This window comes from Serpula lacrymans (genome assembly GCF_000218685.1).
Source record: "Serpula lacrymans var. lacrymans S7.9 unplaced genomic scaffold SERLAscaffold_5, whole genome shotgun sequence".
In the NCBI taxonomy this organism is placed as follows: Eukaryota; Fungi; Basidiomycota; class Agaricomycetes; order Boletales; family Serpulaceae; genus Serpula; species Serpula lacrymans.
Window position 1 is genome coordinate 2,352,684 of NW_006763294.1, and position 25,536 is coordinate 2,378,219.

The 25,536-nt window shown below is 45.9% G+C and overlaps 9 protein-coding genes across 9 annotated transcripts; 4 read left to right on the forward strand and 5 right to left on the reverse strand.

Moving 5' to 3' along the window:
• Window positions 1-6,149: 6,149 nt before the first annotated feature.
• Window positions 6,150-7,750, forward strand: SERLADRAFT_447901 (uncharacterized protein; the record flags this gene model as incomplete). Its single annotated transcript, XM_007316898.1, has 3 exons — window positions 6,150-6,201; window positions 6,447-7,038; window positions 7,090-7,750. The coding sequence occupies 3 exons, from the start codon at window positions 6,150-6,152 to the stop codon at window positions 7,709-7,711; spliced, it is 1,266 nt and encodes a 421-aa protein (XP_007316960.1).
• Window positions 7,706-9,451, reverse strand: SERLADRAFT_464213 (uncharacterized protein; the record flags this gene model as incomplete). Its single annotated transcript, XM_007316899.1, is given in 11 exon segments — window positions 7,706-7,751; window positions 7,816-7,961; window positions 8,019-8,272; window positions 8,351-8,534; window positions 8,608-8,678; window positions 8,732-8,831; window positions 8,901-8,989; window positions 9,041-9,092; window positions 9,185-9,189; window positions 9,203-9,281; window positions 9,332-9,451. 10 exon segments carry the CDS (start codon window positions 9,380-9,382, stop codon window positions 7,905-7,907), a joined length of 942 nt encoding a protein of 313 aa, XP_007316961.1.
• Window positions 9,452-9,545: 94 nt separating this feature from the next.
• Window positions 9,546-11,435, reverse strand: SERLADRAFT_464220 (uncharacterized protein; the record flags this gene model as incomplete). Its single annotated transcript, XM_007316900.1, is given in 4 exon segments — window positions 9,546-10,018; window positions 10,032-10,746; window positions 10,799-11,246; window positions 11,307-11,435. The coding sequence occupies 4 exon segments, from the start codon at window positions 11,385-11,387 to the stop codon at window positions 10,015-10,017; spliced, it is 1,248 nt and encodes a 415-aa protein (XP_007316962.1).
• A 2,315-nt stretch (window positions 11,436-13,750) lies between these two features.
• Window positions 13,751-16,390, reverse strand: SERLADRAFT_464226 (uncharacterized protein; the record flags this gene model as incomplete). The annotated part of the gene is made up of 14 exons (XM_007316901.1): window positions 13,751-13,869; window positions 13,929-13,986; window positions 14,046-14,110; window positions 14,171-14,387; window positions 14,440-14,588; window positions 14,653-14,751; window positions 14,802-15,005; window positions 15,060-15,171; window positions 15,239-15,255; window positions 15,337-15,554; window positions 15,662-15,734; window positions 15,925-16,015; window positions 16,081-16,116; window positions 16,176-16,390. 14 exons carry the CDS (start codon window positions 16,283-16,285, stop codon window positions 13,762-13,764), a joined length of 1,557 nt encoding a protein of 518 aa, XP_007316963.1.
• A 93-nt stretch (window positions 16,391-16,483) lies between these two features.
• Window positions 16,484-17,080, forward strand: SERLADRAFT_385904 (uncharacterized protein; the record flags this gene model as incomplete). Its single annotated transcript, XM_007316902.1, has 3 exons — window positions 16,484-16,518; window positions 16,576-16,941; window positions 17,000-17,080. The coding sequence occupies 3 exons, from the start codon at window positions 16,492-16,494 to the stop codon at window positions 17,006-17,008; spliced, it is 402 nt and encodes a 133-aa protein (XP_007316964.1).
• Window positions 17,081-18,592, reverse strand: ATP3 (gamma subunit of the F1 sector of mitochondrial F1F0 ATP synthase, ATP3; the record flags this gene model as incomplete). Its single annotated transcript, XM_007316903.1, has 6 exons — window positions 17,081-17,366; window positions 17,423-17,541; window positions 17,607-17,724; window positions 17,775-18,185; window positions 18,244-18,328; window positions 18,398-18,592. The coding sequence occupies 6 exons, from the start codon at window positions 18,539-18,541 to the stop codon at window positions 17,350-17,352; spliced, it is 894 nt and encodes a 297-aa protein (XP_007316965.1).
• A 156-nt stretch (window positions 18,593-18,748) lies between these two features.
• On the forward strand, window positions 18,749-20,031 carry SERLADRAFT_368302 (uncharacterized protein; the record flags this gene model as incomplete). Its single annotated transcript, XM_007316904.1, has 4 exons — window positions 18,749-19,069; window positions 19,125-19,445; window positions 19,502-19,793; window positions 19,862-20,031. 4 exons carry the CDS (start codon window positions 18,749-18,751, stop codon window positions 20,029-20,031), a joined length of 1,104 nt encoding a protein of 367 aa, XP_007316966.1.
• A 290-nt stretch (window positions 20,032-20,321) lies between these two features.
• Window positions 20,322-22,925, reverse strand: SERLADRAFT_436623 (uncharacterized protein; the record flags this gene model as incomplete). Its single annotated transcript, XM_007316905.1, has 7 exons — window positions 20,322-20,709; window positions 20,763-22,080; window positions 22,134-22,237; window positions 22,294-22,414; window positions 22,468-22,494; window positions 22,544-22,697; window positions 22,764-22,925. 7 exons carry the CDS (start codon window positions 22,923-22,925, stop codon window positions 20,322-20,324), a joined length of 2,274 nt encoding a protein of 757 aa, XP_007316967.1.
• A 206-nt stretch (window positions 22,926-23,131) lies between these two features.
• On the forward strand, window positions 23,132-25,535 carry SERLADRAFT_464246 (uncharacterized protein; the record flags this gene model as incomplete). Its single annotated transcript, XM_007316906.1, has 10 exons — window positions 23,132-23,192; window positions 23,247-23,560; window positions 23,611-23,786; window positions 23,846-23,911; window positions 23,962-24,328; window positions 24,383-24,514; window positions 24,566-24,622; window positions 24,678-24,761; window positions 24,825-25,406; window positions 25,461-25,535. 9 exons carry the CDS (start codon window positions 23,149-23,151, stop codon window positions 24,944-24,946), a joined length of 1,362 nt encoding a protein of 453 aa, XP_007316968.1.
• Between the last annotated feature and the right edge of the window lies 1 nt (window position 25,536).

Consider the following 25,536-nt stretch of genomic DNA (forward strand, 5'->3'; position numbering starts at 1 on the left):
GAGCTAAACCAAGTAGCATATGCAGCTCCTCATTCGACCATGCATATATGGCGGCGTCTAGGTTTAGTTTTGCTCTAATAAGTATTATGTGAGCAGGGGTTATTGGCTGTCTGCAAGGGCATTTGGAGGAGGGCGGTGCTAGTTGTGTTGCGCCTTTGAGCATGGCTTTGAGTTCTATGTTGTTGATGTTCCATGAGTGTCCATGGAGTAGGTGCCAGGCTCTTAGTCCTACTGCATAATTAGATAGGGTAGATCCTGCATACGATCCAGCACAGCTAGATAAAAAAGATAGAAGGAGAGTTGGTAGTACGGGGCATCTTTGTACTTCCGGAATATTATGAAGGTTGCAGTATATATGGAAAACTAAAAGTTCAGCGCCATAAGTTTGTTTGGTGGATTGTGCCCACAAAGCACCTATGACTTCCAGTATCCGGTCCATTTGCTCTTCTGAGGAGAAGGCTGTGTTTGGTTGAACTGCTGTGGAGTTCAAACGTGGTGGGGAGCCTGTGGGCAACCAGTAGTGCAACCAATCTTGTGCTAGGCAGTGTGGTTGTAAATGAGAGCGTTGTGGGGTGAGGTTGGGGGGATATGGCTGTGGTAGTGAAGTTGATGAGTTGGTTTGGTCTTAAAATGTTGCATTAAACTTTGTAGTTGTATCTGCTGGGGTTGAGCGCGTTAGTAATGGCTGAATCTTCTCTATTTGAGTTGGCTTTGGCTCGTTCATCTGCTTCTTGGCAGATTCTGATGCAGTCAATGAGTTTTTCTGCTGCAGGAGGGTACTTCCCGCTATGGAGAAGTCTAAGTTCTGTGGAGGATAGGGGTGCTGTTGCGTTGATGATGAAGTGTTGGATGGAATGAGGGATTGGGATAGGAGGGAGTAGGAAGTGCTTGGGCCCGTATATGCCTCAGGATGGTTTGTCGGCTGGGTTGTTGGCACTTTGTACATATTTTGTGTGTACCTCAAAATGTCTGGAAAGGCTTTTGATGAATGCATGTATTTGTTTGAATACATTGTTGATCTGTGGGTTCCAATGCCTGCCGTTTGGCCAACCTTCGACAACGCCTGAGTTATCGCCATATGCAATCATGATGATGCGGTTGCTAGATTGAGCATTAGTGGCAAGAGTGCGAGTAAGTAGCTCAAATCCAACGGCTTTGGCCCAGCCAATGTCTCGTTTTCCATCTGTTTCTTTCCAGCCAGGAATGAGCCTCCAGGCTCTCCAATAATTGCCTATTGTGATAGCGATTCCGATTTCTGAGCTTGTGTTTGAAAAGGCTTGGAGGTCTATGAACTGGGAAGGTGGGGTTATTGGGTGAGATACTTTCCCAGCCTGCAGCATTTCTGACCACCAGTCCAAATCCTGTGCTACTTGCTTGTCTGGATGGTGGGGCATAGTAGGCTTTTGAGAACATGTGCTTAACATGCTCTTTAGGCCTGTTAGGTACACTTTTCCCATGGGCAGTGCGGAAGATGCGTGTAATAGCTTACCATGTAATTTCTGTACATCAAGTAGGACATGGGTGGCTCATTTTCTCCAAGCGTGTATTACTGCTAGGTACTTGGTAGTTTTTTCTGGGCTCAGTGATACTGTGTGATTTTGTAGGTCACATACTAGTCCGATGTATATGGTGGTAGGGCCAAATGGTTGGTCCTTGGAGATTTCCCAAGGTATGCCGAGGCAGTGCAATATCTTGCATGGCGTATGAGAATAGAGCATCGTGTTCACTGCGTTCAGAAGAGGATGTGAGGTCTTTGATAGGGCATGAACAGTCTTCATTGAATTCTTCAATAACTCAGTTGTTGAAGGTTTGTCCTCCGGTGTCATGCACCAAAGTTGATTGGTAGCATGGACAGGTGTCAATAACGAAGCAAATATTCAAAAAGACTCGCCTTTGCGCCACACAGGCACAGTGCCACGTGGAATAGTAATTAAAATTGCCTTTTTCGAACTTGTGGCTGATCAGCACCACCTCTATTAGGCAATCCAGTCGCGCTCACCTTTGCTTTCCATTCGGTACTTTCTGTGTTTCGGCATTTTGGCAAGTTTTCGTGTCGCCACTGGCTACACATTGCATTGTGCCCTCATTTTTGTTGTTTCCTTCACTTCCCTTCCTTTGCCTAGCCCCACCATGGGTCCCTTACTCTCGTTTTTATTCTCACCCGATGGTTGTTTCTGGATCCCCATTTTAGTTCACCTCCTCGTCACCTCCAGTCTCCTCCTCCTCATCTTTGTTGCTCCCCCACCATTTCTGATGTCACCACTTCCTATCCGCTTCCGTCGCCAATCTGTCGACCACCACGTGCCACTGCTGATATCAGCAAAGCCCTGACGGCCGGTTCAAATAGGGCAACAGGTCCATCTTTATGACGTCGATCTACCATCATATACTATCAAAACATCGGTTGCTCGTCTTGCCTGGTTGGAGCGTGGGTGGGTAGTTTTTGAGCTGGAGAAGGTTCATCCCCTTGCGCCGCCCATGTTCATTGCTGTCCCATTCACTTGGGTACACTTATCTTTTGTCCATCGTCTTCGCTACAGCTACACCTACCACACGCTGCCTGGGACTTACTTGTTCCAAATTGGAACTACTCCTCTCCCTCCCTCGTTTGATCAGGTGGTCCAACACAACCAGTCCATTGGTAAGGCTATGGAACTGTCGGATTTGGACTAGGTGGTGGACTGGTGGCTCCAGTTTCTTTTTTTTCAGCAGAACATTCATTTACAGTGCAATTATTTTTGATTTTTGAATCATTTTTATTGACACATATTTTTTTTAGAATGTCTGACTGACAATAAAAGAACTGTGTTGATACTGATAGTGTTTTGCCTTGCCCTTTTTTTACTGCATCTTCCCATGACATCATGATTTTCCTGCTCTCTTTTTGCTATTGGACTTTACTTTATGGCTGTACAAACCTGTGACATTACTCACAGCATTCATTGTTCTATCCCTTTCTTTTCCCTTTTTTGACAATCTTATCCTGTACTACCTACGCAGGATTCGTCAGCGTACATTCCTTCCTTCATGTTCTTTCTCATTCTTTTTGCACAGCTATACTGTGCATAGCCTACTTTTCTTTTACTATATAAACCCCTGTATTTTACCTTGTAAAATAACAAGAACTCAATTCCAGACTTCTTCTCTACTTTCAAGTTCACTACTCTGCTGCTTGTGATCCAGTGTGGTCACAACACTTTCCACTGCTACCACTGTTAATTGCTGTCATTGTCACGTCCCCCTTTAGAAGTCATTGTCATCCCTTTTGATTAGAGTCCTTCTGAGCACTACAGTTTGTGCGTCAGGAGCCTGCTATCACTGGGAACCTCGTCACCTCGTCATTCTCGTTATTCTCAAACCTACCTTGTGCTACAATTAGCAAGGTAGTGCTTGTCTATACTCGCCACAAAGCCCCTATCTTTCTATAAATTCAACTATCCCTCCTCCTCAAAACCCACACTCATACACCTCTGGGTTTTACTTTGAAGGATCTTTATATGTACCACCCCACAAACAACCAGACCACTCCACTGTTCTAGGAGGCAAAGCCCATAAACAAGTTCCGTGGAATCTGGGAGGATTGTGTGTTAGTTTGTTTTTGTGTGTGGTTTTCTAACAGCAGTTCTCATCTTCAACAGCGGGTCCAGATCGCTTTCTCCTTATTATTGTTGATCGTCCAGAGGTTGGATAGGATTTGTGCTGCTTGTTCTTCATCTATCAACGCAATCGTGAGTTCTGCTCTGGTGTCTATGAACTCTTCTCCCCTGAAATTTGGGGGGATAGCTTCGTTCAGGTTGTTCATGATGTATTGCATTGTTCAAGAGTGCAAAAGAAACAAGCTAGCTAGCTATTACTGAGGCTACAACAATAGCAATGATGTGGCAGCAAGGAAAGGAGAGATGTGTGCCACATCACTGTCTCCTCTATAGACTAACTTCTACGTGTGCCTTGCTTCTCGGCATTGCTTAGAATATCAACTTGGTATGACCTGGCAGAATTTGACTGGTAAGCTCTGCCTGATTTGGTCTGTGAGTGCCGCTGTGACCCAGTGTAACCAGAAATTGCAGAACTATCCTAAAACGGCAGCTAGAAAACTAAAAATTATATCTACTGGTCAAGTTCTGACAGTCTCAAGCTCAACAACTGGTGAGTTATTCAACTTCTCCCCAGACCAATTGCACCTATTGTTGTAAGGACCATTTCATTATTTTCCTATCTTCGTTATGTCTTGGTTCTCGAATGCTTTTCCCGTTACACCTCTGGCTCTAGAGCTAGAGGTATCTTTTGCCGTTTTACTTCTCATAGCCCTCACAGGCTTTCTTAACCATCGCTACCATTTTATATCACAGATCAGAGACTGGGTATCACTCCCAGCCAGCCAGCACACTGGGTAGGGACTGGTAGTAGGCATCTCGCCAACCAGCTCCAAGCCCCAGTAAAGCCTGGTAATACTAATAACGCATTATTTAGGATCGTACCTCATCATGAGGATACGGTTCCTGAACACGCGTGACAAACCTCTATTATTAGTACAAGTCTCTCACCTGCTGATTAATTCAAGTCAAAAGTCGTACGATAGTTACTCTCCCTTTTTCTTATTGGTTGATTAATTCCTCAGACCACTTTTCGTATATTCTCCTTTCGGTCTGAGGAACGGACAGTTCCCTATATAAAGCCTTACCTATTCATGTATGGCTCCTTAGTTTTCTATTACTGAATTTACCCGCTTTACTCCTCAACAAGAACCTTTGAAGCTTACCTCTCAAAGTCCTCTACCCACTATATTTACTAGCGTCTGTCGACCTCAAGCTCATTGAACCCTTTACTCCCTGCAAGTGCAGAAGGAGACAGGTTTCGTTTTTGTTATAGTTTATCGTTGCCTCACAATTGTCCAACAATAGTATTGGACTAATAGAAAATACATGCAGATTCTCATGTCAATGTTCCTGGTACCGTAGGTCTATTTTCACAATTGTCACAGAAAATGGCACTACTTGTTACGATAACACAATTTTCGGACCTTTCCTTCATTTTCATTCTCCGCTTTAACCTTGTATACTTTAGCTTTCACACATGGTGCCATGCAGCACTTCCCCTTTTGTTCAAACTCCTCTTTCTCGCGCCGCGTTGCCTTCTTCTTATTTTAGATACAACTCTCTCACATAGTGGAGCTGGTCATGCGGGCTAGGCCCCATGACATCATCAGCCACTGACTTTATCAACTGTACAGTACATAAGTACAAACACTCTGTATTAGTATATATACCCCAATAGATCCAGGAGACTCCTTAGCGAGTCCTCCTGTTGTTAACCAACAAACTCTCTGCAGCCTAAGGGGTAACCACTCCCCATTCCCTACCTTTATAGTGTGTTCCTGTGTGCGCCAGAGTAACTAACTTTTGGTTGTTACACTACTCACACCAAAGGCTGGTATGCACGTTCTCCTGGCAATTACATAATCTTTCCAATAACATCCATCCACTACCGCAGTATTATAGGTGCCAGGTGTGCCTGGAGGGCAATGGGTTGTAATGTCTGTGTGAGTGCTTATCACCAATAAACTATTATCTAACTGATCACACACATATCAGGTTCCATTCTCTTCAGATTGCTTCATGACATAATCCTTGTAAACAAGGGTACTCTAACTCCAAAATCTTGGTAGGTTTTGCCACAAAGGCTTAACATCAATGAAATCTGAATTTTATTATATGAGATTGTATTGCCCTTATAAAGGCCGAAATAACAATAATTACTGTAGTTATTTTGACCAACTTTAGAACTGTAAGTAAGGCCTTGCAATGAACATCTCTCTCGCTAATCAGGATAATGATGCTGAGTATATTCATTTTTGTATTCAATAGTATGTATAATGTTAAACTTTATTGCAGTATTTTAGGATGGAAAAATGTTTTTATTCTGTTCTAACTGTATATCATGATGTTCAATCAATTTGTCCATTGATTATTGGGTCAAAACTCAAGTAATCCTAGCAAAACACTGGAAGTTCAGCCATTAGTGTTTGAATGTTATGAGTTATGATGGTACAAATGGGCGCTCAAAGAAGTCGATGATAGTGTACACGAAAGAATAAAATAAAATCGGAAAAATGTCCAGTCGAGCATGATAAAGGTCACTTTCATAAGAATATGTCTAGAGGAAGAAACACTGACTTCATGGTTTCCTGGAACTCGAAGCCAGGTGAGTCAGTTGTTAAACTCGGGCCGCTCTGCCGCGCTGCTGTCTAGACAGCAAAATTCAGCTTCAAGTTAGATCTAAACCACGTCCAAGGTATAACGTCGCATGCAAATCCAGCTGTAATCAAAGTATGTTTCGATTCAGAAATACCGCTGTGCCCCCCAAACGACCAGTCAACTATTCAATTCACAGCAGACCTAGATGGGCTCCCTTGTCTATCTCTGCTCGCCCTCTATCCTCGATATCAGTTGACGAGAAGGAAATATCTGTCCGGTCTTTACGAACGAAATTCCCGCACATATGGCTGCGTGACTCATGCCAATGTCCCTCCTGTGTCCACACATCAACTCTGCAGAAACTTCACAGGACGTCTGATATTTCGTCTGATATGCATCCCGTCCCTAACGGTGTCACAACGACTCACGAAGGCGTGCACGTCAAATGGAAGGACGGACACGAGTCTATTTACCATTATTCATTTCTCGAAAGGCACTCTTCCTCTGCGGCACTTTCTCGCTATCACAAAGATCAAGAAACGAAGATGTGGGATGGCCAATCGATAGCCAAAACAGATAATCTATTTCTGCCTTATGATTCCCTACGAAATACTTCCAGCCTGCTATCTGCCATCACCCAACTCACCCAGTTCGGTCTGCTCTTCGTCACTGGTGTGCCCAATCACGAACACGATAACCAGACATGCGAGCTACGCCGTCTCGCCAATACCTTTGGTGAACTTCGCGAAACATTCTACGGAGAACTCTGGGACGTTAAGAATGTCCGAAACAGCCGCAATATAGCATACACAAATCTGAACCTAGATCTACATATGGATCTCCTGTATGTCATACACCATCAACGCCAGAGTTAAAAAGTTGATTCTATCAACAGATATTTCCAACACCCACCTCGTTACCAGATTCTGCACTGTCTACGGAATCGTGTCTTGGGCGGTACTTCCGTTTTTGTGGATGCCTTCCACGTAGCGTCGACGCTGCGTTCATCGAACCCCGCGGATTTCGATACACTAGCCAACACTCCTGTACCTTTCCACTACGTCAACGACGGCCACCATCTACATTTCGAGCATCCCACAATTGAACTCGCTTCCCCTTCTCCCGCAACATCGTCCCCAAATTCCAGTCTGGACGCTTCAACCCAGGATAAAATCCAGATTCAACACATCAACTATTCCCCACCGTTCCAAGCCCCTCTCCTTCTTCATTCGACGCCACCCACGTTTTACCCCGCCCTCAAGCGATTCGCTACTCTTTTGGATGATCCTATCAACCGGTTTGAATACACACTTCGCGAAGGCGATGCAGTCTTATTCGATAACAGACGTGTCCTACATGCTAGGACAGCTTTCAGTAATCCCGAGGATAATAATTCTGAAAAGGATGGTGAGCCTAATCGATGGCTCAAGGGATGTTACCTCGAGGCGGACGCTATTTTAGACCGCGCGAGAGTGATGAGAACAAGTGCAGAGGTAAACTCTACAAAAATAGAATAGATGTATCACAGACATGAATATCAATGATCTGAATCATTTGCTAGAAAACAAAGTTGAATGGTAGATAAACTTAGAAATAATATACAAGTATGTCGACGACATACATGCAGAACCGAATGTCAAGAAAGAATGGGATCTCGTGCTGTATCTGAAGATATAGAAATACATGCCACATTAATCGTTACCATCCCAATCATAATTTGGCCTTTTCTGCCTTCTTCACAAATGCGACCCCACTGCCCAAAGCAACCTAGTTCAAATTATCATGAGCCACACACAAGTCCAAGTGATCGTATGCATAACTCACCTTTCCACTAGTTAAATTTTTCGTGATAAAGCTCACTTCCGTCATGCCATTAGGGCCGGAACCAACTTCCCATATCTGAGTCTCAAGCTTATCGCCAGGGATAATAGGTGAAGTAAACCGCACGCCAAAAAAGACCAGAGCGCGTGGGTTGCCGCCGCCAACAGCCTCCGATATAGCTCGGGCAGCGAATCCAAACGTAGACAAGCCGTGTAAAATCACGCCGTTAAACCCAGATTGCTTTCCAGCTTCCGGATCTGTGGTGTACAACAAACATCCAACATATCTTATGAGCCATAGTTGATTTAATATTAAGAGAAGGAATTGCAACGCACCGACATGCAAAGGATTATAATCGCCACTCAGGCGGTACACGATGGCTTGCTCGGGTGTGGTCGCATCCTGAACTACCCAGTCTGGCTTACGGTCTTTCGGTATCGGTTTACTCTGAGGAGCACTTGAGATACTCTTCGAGAATTTGGTCCCATTGACTTTGGATCCCACAAAAAATTCGCTACTCTTGAAGGTGCGTATAGAGAAAGACAGATTCAGGGACTACATCCAAAAACGGTAGACATCTGGGTTGACTTACAAGAAGCCGAGCGTAAGGAACACCACTGGGATCGAGTAACAAACCTTCTCTCTCCAAAATCACACCCGATTCTGTCAAGCCACTTAATGTCCGTCGTAAAAGTAGCGAAACAAGTAGTACTTACTATTCTCGCTGAAAGCAGATATCTTACTCTTCATCTTCCAGCCATCACCGCTAACAGGAGGTAATTCTTTCAAAACCTCGATACTCTGAGCTCCGTGAACCTATAACGTAACAGAACAGTGTCAACGGAGACCACAGCCTCAATAGGGAAAAGATTTTGAAGAACGTACAATGCGCTTGATGTCAAGGTGTGGGAACCCCTTGGGTAGCTCCCCAGTATTCTTCAAATCGAGGTAGGAATTGACGTCAGACGACTCTCCTGTATAGATTGTGATGAGACTGAATCCATGGGATATAATGACGGGCATACCCTTTAAAGCCAGGGTAACCGGGAAGGTGGATAAAGGTGCCCATGATTTATCTGCGTCACGCTCAGAAACCTGTAATTACCAACAACGAACAGTGCTCGTACCAAGCTCTGAAAATGCGCCATCAGATCACTTGATCTATGTAGAAGCAATATAAAACGCACCATAAACTAATGACAAGTCATTTTGTTTTGCGCCTACGCCGATAGCATACAATATCAAATCCCTCCTATTCCACGCAACCTGAGGACATCCTTGAGTGGTAGAACATCAAGAGTGTGGAAGTAACGTACAGCTCTATCGTGTTTGAATTCGTACCCTACGAACTGTCCGAGATCAACCATGTTGACGGCTTTAGAGAATGAACTGAATGTGGGCGAATGGGAGCTTAAAAGCGTTCAGAAACAGAACGTGAATCTTTCCGTCCACTACGGCATTTTGTCCACATACAATTCCGATTACCGGTTACCGGTTATTCATACCGTACACTCAAGCTTTCGGTTAAATAAAACGTTTAAAATCAAATGACATTCAAAACAATCGTGTGTATGTAAGCCCAAGTAAATCTGTAAAACAACCCATGTAAACCAATACAGTAGAAGTAGCAACTGGATCGCCGTGATTCCCCAAGTGTACACCAGAGAAAAAGATGAGGATGGAAAGAGAATCTATGAAAAATCTACGGAGATTAGCTGGACGGGAGGCATTATAGTAGAATAGGTCCGTATCCCCCAATCACACCAGTTGGAAAAACAAAAAAGGAAAGAAAAAAGTAACAAAAAATAATAAATAAGGACAGAGAAAAAGATAAATTTACTTCAAACAGTATCCCGGAAAGGCCACCAGTCCTGGGGGAGGATGGCCTCTATTTCGTTCGTCAGCGCCATAGGTAGACGACTGCGCGTACCTTCCAGCAGAGCCCTCTTGGAAGGATATTCATTGGGCGAAACCCACCCGTAAAGGCGCATGCCAAAGGTCATGCGGAGATCATCCAAGAAGTCGTGCCAGTCAAGATAGCGATCCCTTTGTTTCTTCATCTCGCGAACCTCATCCCGTGTAAACCGTAATGGACATGGCTGATCCGCACAGGAAAGCTCAGGCCACTGAGCAAACACATCAAGCAGTGCAAGACGAAGAGGCAGTATACCATCCTTCCAGGTCCGTCCCGCAGCACGTACAGGCATTGTCCGTACTTCGCGGTGATCAATCCGGTAGGGGAATAGTTGTTTGATCTCGTACAACTTGTGGAGCATCTTGGCCTTATGATCCTCCCGAATAACGGCTTGCCGCGGCTCGCTCATGTTCTCGTAATCCTCGGGCAGCTTGGGAAACTCAAGCCCAGATTGAACCTCACCTCCCTGATATGCCACGAAAGATGGGGTGTTCATTTGAAGATACGCAGGGCCTGCCCAGCATCCTTGCCAGTCGATTATACTGACAATGCGACACTCGGCATCATCAGAGACGAATACGTTTCCGGGGTTGAGGTCAGGGTGCCACAAGATAGAGGACAAGACCTTCTTGGACGTGGGAACAAGAGCAGGTATTATAGAACGGTACTGCTGTAAGGCATGGAGATGTTCTTCTTGTACCTGTGGACCAGACACGCTACGGAATGGATCATCATGAATATTGGGTTTGGCATAACGTGATATCCACGCTTCCTCGCGCGAGGCGAGGGAGCCAAGGTATTCAGCCGGCGATGACCCTGTAGCACTTGGTCAAAATAGATAATTAAATATAAAAATGAGCATACGCACACGGTCCTCTGTGAATATCCAAGACTGCCCTCTCATCCTCGTAAAAGTTGCGATGAGCAATGGGCCCAATGCAAAACTTGTCCTCGGAGCCAAAATTGCGCGAGCCCTTGGCATAGAGACGTGGAGCCCTCTGCGATGCAGGGATGTCGTCCTTGTAGTAGAGGCTGCCGTACTGATCGAATTTGGCATTGAGGAAGTTTTGCTCGATGGATACTAGCGAATTGACAATATTCTTTTTCTGCCGTGCATCCAGAGTACGCCATACGCTGCTCAACTGGACGCCAGGTGCAGTTTCCATGATGATGTACTCTGCACCGACGCCATTGGTGGCAGCTTTGGAACTCCACGACAAAACCTTTGGTACTGGGACACCGAGATTGTTACGGGCAAAGTCCATTGTAGCGACTTCACTAGAAGTCATAAGATGATCTGGGCCAGCGATGGGATTCTGATTAAGATAAAGCACAGTCAGTAAAAAATTTGAAATTGGGATGAGTATAAGACTGACCTTAATCCTAGCAGTTACCTGCGCACCGTTAGCCAGTCTGACCATGAATGATTTATTAAAGAGGCCCTCCTTCTTCTCCATCGCGACGACTTCTGAACCGCATACCGAGGCAATTACACGATGCAACCCAGCTACATCAAACTTAATATAACGCTGTGCCAACTGTTGCGACTCGTTGTACAGCCATCGACCAGACGTGTAACGGAAGAGGTCTTCGTTAGCGTCTGTGGCAGAGGCGTTTACAGCTACGTGAAAGGATTACGTTAGGGTTGATATGGTGTAAAGACGACGTTGTGGGATGACATACCTGAGGGATGTATGACAGGAAGAGAGGGAGGTGGGAGAGACAGATAGGATGGTGGGGAGATACTGACTGCTGTAGCAAACTTGCGGAGAACACTGTGTGATTTGTGAATGTGTGCTGTCTTCAGGATCCCGAGAGAAACTGGTGTGCGTGTAAACCTCATAGCAAGCTCATCTGTGATTGCAAAGGAAGACCCAAGGGGCTTTATAAGAGAAGATAAAATGAAAATGAAAGAAACGTTGAATAAGAGAAATAGGATGGAATATGGATGATGGGAGAGAGGAGAAAACGTTGGGGAGAGAGGGAGATAATAGGTCTGTGTAACTCCGCCATAAATAAATAAGGCAAAATGCGGGGAACTGGCGGCTTGGTCTCGGCTTGTCGACAAAAGTCTCAGGCTCATCACTGGCCTGGAGCCGGCCTCTCTTCCGCGCATCCGACCCCTCTGCTGGTTACGTCGATTTATTGTCATATTTAAATTATTGTCATCCGTTTATTCAGTTTACTCAATTTGCAAACATCATGCTAGGGGCCAGTCCACATGTTTTGTTTTTTTTATTTTACACCTCCTTTACAGGTGCATATTTGCATTGTCCCAGCATTCTAGGTCTTCGAGAACGGCTTTCAAACGATCGGGCGTTGTACCTGGTCGTTCTGGGGAATCAACGAAAGAATGCCGAAGAAGACATGAGAAATTAAGCTTGTTCGCATTAAAATGATTGGTACTCGTCATAGTCATGGGTTCTGCAGCCACGGGCACGGAATGATGCGTGAGGTATGTTCGCTACTCCTGTCATGCTATCCGAGAATCCGCAGTAGCAACGAAACCATTCTCTGTGGAGTTAACCGAATGCGTATCATCTTTCTCATAAATGTCAACATCATGTCTTCCCCACCTCCTCTCTTAGCATCTTCATATCCGACCACTTGACCAATGGCATCACACACCTTGCTGATCCGGAATCTTACACACTCGTGCAAAACGTTCCTTGACCTGCATTCTCGAACACGAGGCCACCCAGTTATCCTTGTCCCTCCAACACCCAATGGCAATCAAGCACGTTCCCTTCGATAATCTTTATCTTTACGTTGCCACATCATCCTTCTACCGAGACCGCCTTCCAAAGCTCATGCGCAATACCATAGTCAGCTGCTCTCGTCGACGGAAGTCTGCCTCACCTTGTCAGTAAAAATACCATACTTGCAGCGATCGCTATATTCATACTTCATAGCTCACAAATTTCCGAACAACTCTCATTTCAGTCTTCCCGCTGCCTATAACTAAATCCAAACTGAATCTCAGGAATCATACTCATATTTCCTTAAGCTTTTCCCTTCTTTTGATTCATTTTAGCCGCTGGGCCCGTCGAGCCGCTGGCCCGATTTATTGAAACTTCTGATAGGTGAGGATACCCCTCGCTTCAAGTCCTCGGCGAGCCAGATCTGTGCACGGCCGTGCTACAACCAGTTTACCAAGTGTGTACTTTCCAGTACTCCGTGGTCGAATTCCGTCTGATCAGTCCATATGATTTCCTGTGAAACGGGACGCGGCCGCCCAATACCCTGTGTAGGAGAGAACACATTGCCAGCGCACTTACGGAATTTGCTTCAAGAATGTTCCCATCCCCCTTCTTTGGTATGCTCAGCCGCATCAACGATCAACGCCGTCTTACAAACTACGTACATGTTACTCGTAATCTAATCGCCGTCTCTTTCCCGCGTACGCCGAGTTAGGAGTTTAGTGAGCCCTCGTGCCCAGCGCCCAGCGAGGATAATTCCCGCTTAAGTTAGTACACTTACATCCATTACTTGCAAAGTTGCCGAATGACACGAGGCACACATGTACAATCGACGAGCGCAAAAGTTGCCTCGTTGCCTCTTGGTATTATCTCACCTTGTGAATGACACCTGCATCACTCCATTCTCATGCCGTCGTCGTCGTAGGCTGGCTGGGACATTTGTCAATATTGATTCATATACTGATCCTGTTGACTGCATCAAGACCGTCCTCGTCGATATTGCAAAATATCAATGCAGGCAATGCACATGATGCAGCCAAGCACCGCAATCATCCGAGCCCTGGTTCCATATCCCATGATAATTTGTCAATAATACAATTGGCTTGAAATCTGTCTTACAGAGCAGAACCAATTACATAGCTATTTGTCTATTCTTCGCTGAGTCACAATGACCTTCATCCTGTCTATAGTTCAAACATGAATGTACAATCCAGCGTCTTTCCTGATCTTTGTCATAGCTGGAAAATAGATCCACCACATCAGTACCAAAATTTCACAACAACTTGATCACTACTGACCTGCTATTATAGCGCTTCCGACACCACTTCCGTCCTCGGCGTGGTGCGTTATAATGTTCCTGCGGTGAGTTGCGAATCACTACTCAACAAAGACCCGTAGTGGGGTAAAATAACTCACCGTCCCTTCTCTCCAAAAATGTCCTGCAGACCTTCATGTACCCTATCCGCAAATCCAGGGTATTTCTGCGTGTTATCATCGATCGATCAGCTTCAGCGTGAGAATACGATAGAAGTTAAACTCACGTTGTACAATGAGCCGTCGGCACCAACCATACATCCTTCTTCCAAGTAACCCATTTTACTGACGATCGCTGCGATACCACAGGAGCTCAGTCGTGCGGCACGCCTTCCGATGAGCTTCGCGAGAGCACGGAAGAACTGGCGTTCTGCTAATGTTGTCTCAAGAGCGAAGAAGTGTGTAAAAATCCCGATGATCATGAGGAGCTCATCGGTCGGATCACTGTCACCTTCGGTGAGCTATTGGCCCAGATATCCAGATAAGATACATATACCTCTCCATAAGCGAAAGGAACGCTGTGTCAAGACAGTAAGGCTTCTCTAGTTTATAGGTGTTTTGTCCAAGGAAGAGGACACCTTCATCTATCAGCTCGCATATCACCAGCCTCAAGATTTCACCCAAATAACGACCAGATATGAGTTTCTGATTTTTAGGATCAAATTAGCACGGGGATCAACGGAAACATCAGTCCGACAGCGTGACTCACTTCGAATGCTTGCTCTCCGGGTTTATTTGAAGTATCATCAACAATGGCATCATATTTAGTCCGGGGTAGGTGCTCGTGTTCGAAAGAATCGAAAGCACCCTGTCACTGGATCAGCTAAGACGCCTGCTGATTTCATGGGATCAACGTACCCATTCACAGTTGATCGCCATTTCCGCGGCGGGATCGATACCGAGGTGGTTGATTTTCTCGATATTTTTCACATTTTCCATGTAGGCAGCATTACATCCGGTGCCAAAAATGACAGCAATCTTCGTTCTAGGGTTTACATAATGAGATGCTATTAACGTTCCCGTAGTATCATTGATGAGTGCAGTCAGTTGTATGGGGAGTTGCTGTTTGACCCTTGAACGATCTAATAATATTTGGTAAATGTATTTTTGACGCACGTATTTTTCCAGCGACTTCTTGAACATTTCTGCCACGTCTCTGCCTTCAGTGTTGGCAGCACCAAAGCCCTTTGTCCATCGGATGAGTTCACCATGGTCAATTCTCTCTTGCCTGTTAGTCAGTCGTGAGTTGTTTATTAACATTTGTTTGACTAAACGCACGGTGAATTCACACTCACGAGCAAGGGTATGAAAACTATTGCGCCGACCAATCGTCACGTGCATGAGTAAGGTCATCAGTACCACAAGCCAAAAGATAGTAAACAAGAGGACTCACAGTAAACCCAAGTGGAAGGTTCTGTCCCGGCTTTAGCGCACTGTCACGTTCGCCAAAATTTGTGTCGACGAAAGTCTTCAAACATTCTGCACAGAAATCGAATAGCTTCTGCCCGTCGTCTTGTTTTTGTTCTTCCGTCAGTCGATATTTCGTTTGAGTAATCTCGAATTTCCCTTCGCCTTGCAAAGTTACAAGACATACACGAAGATTGGTACCGCCTGAGATTGAGGCACCGATAATTACCCGGGACATCATTAGCCGCGATGGACTATGGTACAGATACACGACGCTTGCTGAAGGGATGGACGCACAGATGAAGACGTACCAAGGTCCAGGGCTAGAAAGTCACCAGTTTCTTGTCCCGTTGGCCAACCAAAAACATAGGTAGGAATCATAGGCTAAAACGAAGATTCATCAGCACTTTGACATGGTCGATGTTATGGATGCAAAAGCCAGTAAATTCAAGGGTAGCACACTATCACATAGAGATGACAATTTTACAGACGTATTGGAGCTCATGCAACAGAAATCGGAAAATGTACGGTATCGATGACCTCGGAAGGTAAATAGACAAGTCAGAGTACGCACCACAATCTGATTAGGCTTGTTCAAGCCGATCTCCAACGTTTCTGTGAAGGCCTCGACAATCATCCGCATTCTTTGCGGCGTCAACGTGAATCTGCATTCCGGATGATGAAGCCTTAATAGATCCGCGGCATAGCCCCTGATTGTACATCGACTTACAGGCTTTCATACTTCCTGAGGTGATCGGCCATGGTCCTACAAATGCAGATTAAATATTAAAAGACGAACACCACAGATATATGCGCATTACAGACTTCTTGGTTGCATGGGGCAAATCCTCTTCGCCTTGAATACGAGTATGTATCGCAAGCGTTTGCCCAGTAGGCAATGTGACGCTGCCGCTACCACGACGAGATGCTGGCATTGTGTCTTTTCTGCAGATAGCGATGTGGAGGAAGAAAAATAGAAACAGAAAGGACACTGGAGTATTCGGTTCTAAGGGCTCAGGGGACCAACCGTGAAGCACTCCAGATAATCTTGAGAACCGCTTTCCCACGATGACTACCTCTTCCCTTCGCATTCCCACGGCTCCCTCGACTCTGCAACTTTTGTTTTCTCTCTAAAAGGGTTATGATCGGCCTCAAGGGTACACTCAATGTAAGGCATTATATGGCTCAGAACTGGAATATAATCTCATTCACATATACTATCTAGGTTATAGATAACTCTGGCGCTCTTCTCGTCGAGTGTGTCAACGTTCTCAAGCAGAAGGTCAACAATGGCTGGGGTTCTGTAGGTGATGAAATAGTCTGTGTCGTCAAGCGTGCAAGACCAGTCTCTGCAGCAACACAAGCTTCGACAACTGCAGTCAAAGTTCGTCGCGGAGACGTCCGACGGGCTGTTATTGTGCGCACAAAAAAGTCTGTACGTCGACCAGACGGTCGCTTCGTCAGGTTCGACGACAATGCTGCCGTTCTTCTAAACAACAAGAGAGAAATGTTGGGCACGCGCATAGGTGGTGTTGTCAGTGCGGATCTGAGGATGAAGGGGTGGGGCAAGATTGTCAGTCTGGCACCGAAGGTATACTCGAACAGTGGTTCAGTCAGTGGTGATACTAACGTAGTTTCCGTTCCTGTAGGTGGTCTAATATACACGAAACATACGGTCTACGCAATTAATGTCCCGGTTCATTAGATAGAATACAACTCCACAATTGTTTTATCAGTCATTTTATTCTATTTTCACTATTGCTCAAAACTGTCAGTTGGAGTTTTCAGGACGATCGATCATATGTCCGACATCGCTATTAACTGAACTCCATGAATAATTCTTCTAATGTATCTCTGTATGTATCACCTGGCGAGTACGCCGGAAAGCCGTGCGGTGGTTCGATAACATCCGGAATTGAATCTCGTTACCTACTACAAAACGTAAAAGGACACGAGTACGCTGTGTAATACTCCAGACTCTAGCAACTTCCGCGTAAGCTCACAGAGCACTTGCACCTGAATGAAAATAATTGAGATGTGCACCACCAAACTGAACATGAAAAGAGACGAACCAGTGATAATGTCGACCAACTCGTTGGTAATGGCGGCTTGGCGACCACGGTTGTACTGCATCGTCAAACTGCTGATCATGTCAGAGGCGTTCTTCGATGCATTGTCCATAGCATTACGACTAAATCCCGTTGTAAAAAAATGTGAGCATAAAGTGGGGGGCGATTTCAACCGGAAGGTACAAACCGAGCACTTTGTTCACAAGCGTGAGCCTCGACCAGGGCAGCATAGATAGCGTTAGCTAGTGAGAACTCGGCGAGATCTTTGGTAACATCGTCCTCCATCTCATATACCTTGAAGCCCGCTAAGGAAATATATGAGAAATAGGATATCCACGAAAGAAACACAACTAACGCGACTCCTTCAGCGTGTTCTCATTCAACACTTCGACAATTGCTGGCTCGTAAGAAATGGCAGAGACAAACTTATTGTAAACGATAGCAATGCTGTCGTACTTGGCATCACTTTTGACAATCAAATCTGCAACACCAGCAGCGTCGGCGAAAGTAGGGATGTCTCGCCCAATCTGGTTGAAGGTGAGAGCCAGGTTTTGTGGGACAGCACGAGACAACTGGGCTTTTGACTTGTCACCAATAACCATGACAGGAGAGTCTGAGTCGACAACATTCTCTTCATCAGCCAGCGCGCGGCGCGTGGCTTTAGAGACAGAGGAGTGGATACCGCCGCAAAGACCCTTGTCGGACGAAACCACAATGAAGAGCTTGCGCTTGGCTGGGTTCTCAGCGGTTGCATTTTCGAAAACCACTGAAAAAGAATATATATCTTAGCATCTATACAAAGTGTAATATCAAGACAAACTCACCAGAGTTAGCGAGACCGTACTGCTTGCCGCTTTGCATGGCGCGTTGTGCTTTGGCAAGTTTGGTCGAAGCAATCATTTTCATGGACTAGAGGACGATATCCGCACAGCTATTTTTCAGCACTGGTGACATGGCATATGTACCCTGCTAACGCACCTTCGTGATTTTCTCGATATTTCTGACCGACTTCAACCGCAGCTCGATTTCCCGCAAGGTTGCCATGTTACGGGCATTTTGTGGTGCAGCTCCCAGCGGCGAGGGCTGGGAGGAGATGCGGGCAAGCGTTCGCCGTGCAAACATGAGAATTGAAGTAGAGGAGAGAGAAATATTCCGTTCTGTGCTGTCTCTATCGGGCGTGCTCGGCGTCGCACCAGCGGAGCTAGCACGCAAAAGTTCGAGCGGAGTCTAAACACGGCATCTGAGGCAGGCAGAGTCATTTCATATCTATTGCTATATCCGACGAGCAAGACATCTTTGACATCGACCACGACAGCGACGACCGCTAAAATGTCATCGGAAGAACCACTATTCGATCCCTCTCTTAAGAAACGTAAGAAAAAGACCGTCGCCTTCACCGAAGACCCCCTCGGTGCTGATGCTGATCCCACAACGCCTGCACCGATATCCATCGACAACCACACTACGAATGGAGATGCTGTGGATCTGGGTCCTACCACCTTGCATGAGCAAATGAAGCGCAATGAAGATCCTGATGCTGTAGCCGATGTTGAAGGCACCAATGGAGTGAAGGAAGATGATGATTTCAAGGCCATGTTCCCTGACGGTTTGAAGAAGAAAAAGAAGAAGAAAGAGATCCCAATGGATTTGGTACGTCTTCAAATTTGCTAGGTACGCTTTCTCGAAATGCTCATGTCCTATTCAGGGGGATGAAGCCCCTGGTGCACCCACACCACCACCACCAGCAGTACCTGCAGTCTCAGAAGATCTCGATTTCTCTGATATAAAGAAGAAGAAGAAATCGTCGTCAAAGAAAAAGGCTATGGAAGATTTCGAGAAGGAGCTTAACCAGGCAAAGACGAAAGAAGACGATGAAGCGGAAGCTGATGATGGCCAACACTTAGAGGACATCGACGAAGCTGAGTTAGGAGATGATCCATTTGCGCGTGGTCAAGATGCACCGACAGGGATCGATGCAGGTACCGAGCCTTGGCTTAGTAGTGACCGAGATTATCTCTATTCAGAGGTTTGGCTAATCCTCGTACTCTTCTGAAACGTCTTACTAATATCGTGTTGCTTCAGCTCCTACAACGATTTTATGCCTCCCTTCATGCCTCCAACCCTTCACTACTTACATCCACCGGTAAACGTTACACGATCGCCCCTCCCCAGATTCTCCGAGAAGGAAACAAAAAATCTATCTTTGCCAATGTCGCCGATATCTGCAAGCGGATGCACAGGCAACCAGAGCATGTTATTCAGTTCCTGTTCGCTGAAATGGGTACTACCGGTTCTGTCGATGGTTCGGGGAGATTGGTTATCAAAGGACGATTTCAACCGAAGCAGATTGAAAATGTGTTGCGACGATACATTGGTAAGTCAAGCATGTTCATACCGCGGGAGTACACCTTTTTACTTCTCATGCGCTTCGTAAAATTTTAGTTGAATATGTTACTTGCAAAACGTGCAAGTCTCCCGATACGCTTTTGACCAAAGAAAATCGTATATTTTTCATGTCATGCGAGTCATGCGGTTCTAGACGCTCCGTCAATGCCATCAAGAGTGGTTTCCAAGCACAAGTTGGGAAGAGAAGCAAAAACAAGACTGGTTAATAGGTACTTGTATGGTATTGATAGCACTTGTATGGACGCACGGTCATTCAAAGGCAGGCAGGCATGCTACTTCTCGTCTCTTGTATTGTTATGCATTGTTACAATATATGTATAGTATGTCAAGCCGCTCGACCACATATGTGCATAGATCAACCATTTGTGAACCACCCAAGAGTAACGTACATATTTACAAAAGCTCAAGAACATATTCGACAGCAAAATACGAAGCTATAAGGTAACATAAGCATAACAGCAAAGAAAATAAGATGGATCGCCCTGGATGTCGGTCTTCAAGGATTAAGGTCGCCAACACGAGTCAACGCCACACGACGCTTCTTCTTTGGTGGTTCCTGTTCAGTTGTTGACTCCTCCGGTGCTTTATTACGGACAATAGAACTGCTGCCTGTAGCAAGACTAGGTATATTGTCGTCGACGCTGGCGGTGGGGGTTAAAGGAGGCTCACTCCTCTTGGTGGGAACAGTAGGCGTTGTCATATGCGAACCTGTAACTGGTATTACAGGTGTAGGGTACGATAGAGGCACAGAGTTATGGTGTGCAATGGATTGCAATTGAAGACTGTGTTGCTGAGTGTGGTGGGTCGGCAAGATCTCGTCGAATATTATGATTGTGCAGTACCCATCACGCGAGGAGAGTATGAGACATTGTCCATCAGGTGACCTATAGGCGGATATTTGGATTATAGCATGGCTTTTCAGGTCTAAACTACTCACCATGTCATATCAGTGAACTCATCATAATGCAGCTTAGACAACAAGCAAACAGGACTCGCTTGCTGTGTATCATAGATAGCGATAGTGTCCATCGTCAACACGGCATATAGCATCCTATAAGGCAAGGAAAACACAGAACCGCTGGTAGATTGAGGAGCTATGCTCGGTGTGGATGGTTTGGGGGTAAGAGGCGTAGGAGGCTTCAGCAGCTCTGTCGGAGAACTGAGAGTCGAGGGTAACACAGATGCTGCGGGCAATGGGGCAGGAGCTGCGATGGAAGATGAATTTCCAACCTTTTCAATCTGCGGAGACAGAAGCCCTAGTTGCTGTGCAGTACCAACAGGAGGGACAGAACTAATAATATCCACGGACAGTGAACCCTCTTTACCTTTCTCCACCGTCACAGTTTTCGGCTCGCTCGAAGAACCAGCTCCGACAACGCCATGACGCAGCTCATAAAGAATAGGAGAAAATCTGACTGCAACACTAGGTTTTTTGTGTCCAGGAAGTTGCGCAATAGGAGGACGAGCGAAGTTGGCGCGCGAGTAGATGTACACCGATGAAGCGGAAGCCGCATTCATTGGGTCACTGGTCTTAATAGAAGGTCGGTTTTTTCGACCACGAGACGGTTCTTCTGGTTTAGTCTTAGAGGAACCGGGTAAGATGGACGGGTCCTCAAACTGACCCGCAGGTGTAATTAGTAAACCTCCGTCTGGGCTAAAGGTTAAGCGTCGGAAGAAGTTCGTAAAGCTCTCATCCCCATACAACTTCACTGCAGACCACGAAGGAGATGGCAATGCACGTATGGCCGGAAGCGGAGGCATAGGTGAAGGTGACCGGCCATATCGAGCGTAATGGGAAGGGGAGCTAGGTGCATTAGAGCCGCTGAAAGACGACCGTCTAGAGGATGGTCTATCTACAGAAGGAGGAGGGAACATCGACGCAGATGGCGTACTAGCAACCGATGTAGCTGGTGTCAAAGGGGCATAGGGAGCCTGGTTACTAGACGGGGCAGAGATGGTGTCTTCCTTGTGCTGTTCACTCATTGTCGTGGTTACTGACTCGGCGTCGCTCGCTGCTGTAGACTCGCGATGAAATGGCTTGACACGGCTTTGTGAGCTGGGTGTTCGGCTATGATGGTATGGCATGCGGGAATTTTTGCCTACAGCGTGAGCTTCGAAAGAGCCCTGCTTCGTTGATATGCGATACACATGCATTGAACGATCGCTGCTCTGCGTAGCGATGTACTCATTCAACGGATCCCATGCAACTCCTTGAACATAATGATTGTGCTCGGCTATTTCATGCACGCATTTTCCTGAAAAGGACGCAAAATGAGACTAATCTAGGGTGTTATAGTACAAAACTAACCATCCATTGCACTGAAGACCCTGGCGCAGTTATCAGTGCTACCGGCCAAGATATATTCTCCTGAAGGACTCCATGCTAAGTCATATACTTGCATTGTAGTACACCTGGATAACAATCTAGTAGGTATGGAAAGTATGATCGAATAGCTATAGATACACACCGGAAAGTAGTACGGGGTTTCCAGTACTCCTTCTCGTGCTGCATGTCCTCCGGACTGAGGTCGCTACCATACGTAGCTGTTTGAGGGCTAGCCGAAGGAGCCCAGATGATGATCATCCCGTCTTTGTAAACGGGTTTTGTCAGTATGTTACGCGCTTGGTGAGTTCAAACATACCATCCCCAGCGGAAGCAATTGCCTCTCCTATTACCATGTCAGATATACGAGAGTTGTTTGTGTTGAAAGAGCATACCATTAGGGGAGAACCTAACAACATTTACAGCTGCAGAATGTCTGCTGAGAGTAGCAAGATACTCGACACGTGCGGGTCGAGGAGCAGCTGGCTCGCGTGTGGCTGAATCGTCAATAAGAGATGAAGGCAGGATATTGGGGTAAACCATCCATATCTTAAATTGTATATACGACGATGGTCAAGGACTGGCATAGGTGCATTCGCAGGGCTTATCACTCACTCTGACGTGATTATCCTCTCCTCCCGTAGCAAGCCTATAATTCTGCCCTGCGAAGTTCTTTTCCTGCGTAGGGCGCGCTTTTTTGAATGAAACCGGCTGAAAATCGCAGGTAGAGATTGGTTTGGACTCGTGCCATCGAATCTCGAGAGTACGATAACGCATCCTTTGGGCGTGGTGGTGGTGCAAATGAAAGGAGTACGGCGGGGCTGCGCTATTAGATACGTTTCAGAGAACAAACGTTTGTAAGGATGTATTTCTGTGTCGCAGAGATCCAAGGTTCTCCTTTTTGTATGTTCGGGTCACGGTCGTCACCAGCTGCAGTTCAATTCAGGCTGTGTGGCGTGCATTATTACAATAGCAGTGTATTTGGGAAACCTTGTCCTCAATGTCCCTTACCGCCCAGTCTGTGGGTAGCCCAGAGTCATCTCTGTAATTATTATTTTTCTCTTTTGTTCCTTACCAAATCTGAGACATATTTTGTAGAGTAGGATATCTCAGTCGCAAAGCTTTGCCCATCAAACGTAACGATGCTGAGCCGTTAACCCGAGAAGACGTTCAGTACGACCTACTGCACCAAATTTTCTCCGATACCAAAGCTGTATTCACTTCGCAAGCCCCAGGATGCTCAAATACCTCAAAAATCCGCTTTTGTGATTTATATGTCAATGCTTTGTACCATTCAAGCAAATGTTCCAAGGTCCTCAAAGACAAGATGAACGAAACACCCCCATTCGCCATTGAGCTGGCCAAGATATCTCTCCTGACAAATGTGGGGCGAATCAATACCACGATGGCATGTATGTCTAGCGTGATTCATGTCTCCTGCCTCATCTGATAACTAGTGCAGTTTTTCCTGAAATGAAGACTGCATTACGGACTTACCACCCGGTCCCCTCGCTCCAGAAGACAGACGGTAATGCACAGGATGCACCTCGAATCAAGAATTGCCTGAAGGCCGCACTATTACCTTACGAAATCAAATCTATGCCTCCCTCTACTCCAGAAGAGATCTTGGACCGGAGTGTGAGTAGTCTGCCGAGGTCCTCACTCAATCATTATAATCAACATCAACGTTGTAACAGCGAGCAGGTCGAGTTCCTCCTACCAGCGTAGTTAATCTTATATTTGTTCTGGCGAACCATGCTGCTGTATGATTTGCACTGCCTCTGATGAATGTTAACTAACTCTCGATATCCAGCCTCTGGCTAATGTTCACTTTGACCCTCCTTTGAATTTTTTGGACCTTTTTCTTCCCATCAATGTATCATCGACTTCACGCGCAAGAGCCTTCCTATGGCTCATATACCACTATTTGGAAGGACCCGAGTTACCCAATCCCTACGACGACGACTACTCTCGTCAAAACGATGGCAAAGTCCCGTGGTTGCATCGATTATCCGAGACTGAGTTCGCGAAGGAAAACGTAGACACTCCTGATGAAATCGCGTGGGGTAAGAGGATGTCTTCTGAAAGAAATACCTTTTTGCAGAAGCTCGTGAACAACACACATACCGAAAAGAAAGAAAGATACCCACCCACACCTGCCGCTCCTGTACTTCAGAAAGGTAATAATTGCAAAGTTGTGTCATCTTACATTTTGACTTCCACGAATTCTGTAGTTTTTGAGCCGACAAACTCTTATCGAACACATTCCTCACGGCAGCAAATTCCAGAAGTGCAAAGAGAGAAACCGTTCCTTCATTATATGCCTCCTCAGCGCGATAGTATTCAACCAGCACATCTGCCGAGAGGTGAGCATTGCTGAAGCGTAGCGTCAATTAGCTTGCTAAATCATTTCTCAGGTAACATACAACCGAGATCTGACTTTCGGGGTGGACCAGAGCGGTCTATGCTGCAACGTATATTCAAAAATACTGTATTCTGACCTCTAAATTTACTGTTTTTTTTTCGCAGAGGCCTGGCATGTCATTATGAACACTGACCCTCTCGTCGATTCTGACGAGGAGCTTCCGGATCAGCACGTAAGACACGATTACTGTAAGTTCTTCCGCGCTTCGCATCCTTACGCCGTCTTGGAATGATCCCCCTTCTTCCCTGCAGCTCGTCGTGTTGATGTGATTGCTCGACTACGTGGGAGACCACCTTCTCCACTCCCTGATGCCATGGTCGTAGATAGAAGTATTTCTGGGAGGAATGGTTCCGGATCAGCCAGGCACGGATAATCGAAAACACTTGATGGGATAGACTGGAGTGACATGGATATTTTCGTACTAACTTTAAATTATAAAAGCACAGAAAACAGCTAGTCTTATTGGATACAGCACTGTAAAATATAACTATGCTAGGAGCATTCAGCTGGAGCTTTGTTTTGAATTGACTCGAGGGTGCGGATCGTAGCCAGGTATAGAGATGCAGGTGATAAGCTTCATAAGAAAGTCACAGATTACGGTAGTCAGCGAATGCTCATGAAGTTACTTTTATAGCCCTCGGCTCACGGGATGTCTGGTATACTCATTGCCATCAGGCAACCTAATACATTGCACTAGCACGCAGTGTAGAGCTGAAAGAGTGGTCCATAGCCTCCTCATCAGTACTCTTTCCTTCGATAACCGCCAGATCCTTCAAATTTCTCTGAAGTACTTTAGTGAGATGCTGTAGTCCCGCTTGTTGCTCTCCCAGTATCTACAATACGGATTAGTGGCAAATTCAACAATAGAAACGGTGCTGCAAAGTTACCTGAGTAATCTGTTTTAAGCCGTCTTCGTCAACAACTGTCCACTCGGCGGTACCATCCCCGGCCTTCCTTCCACGC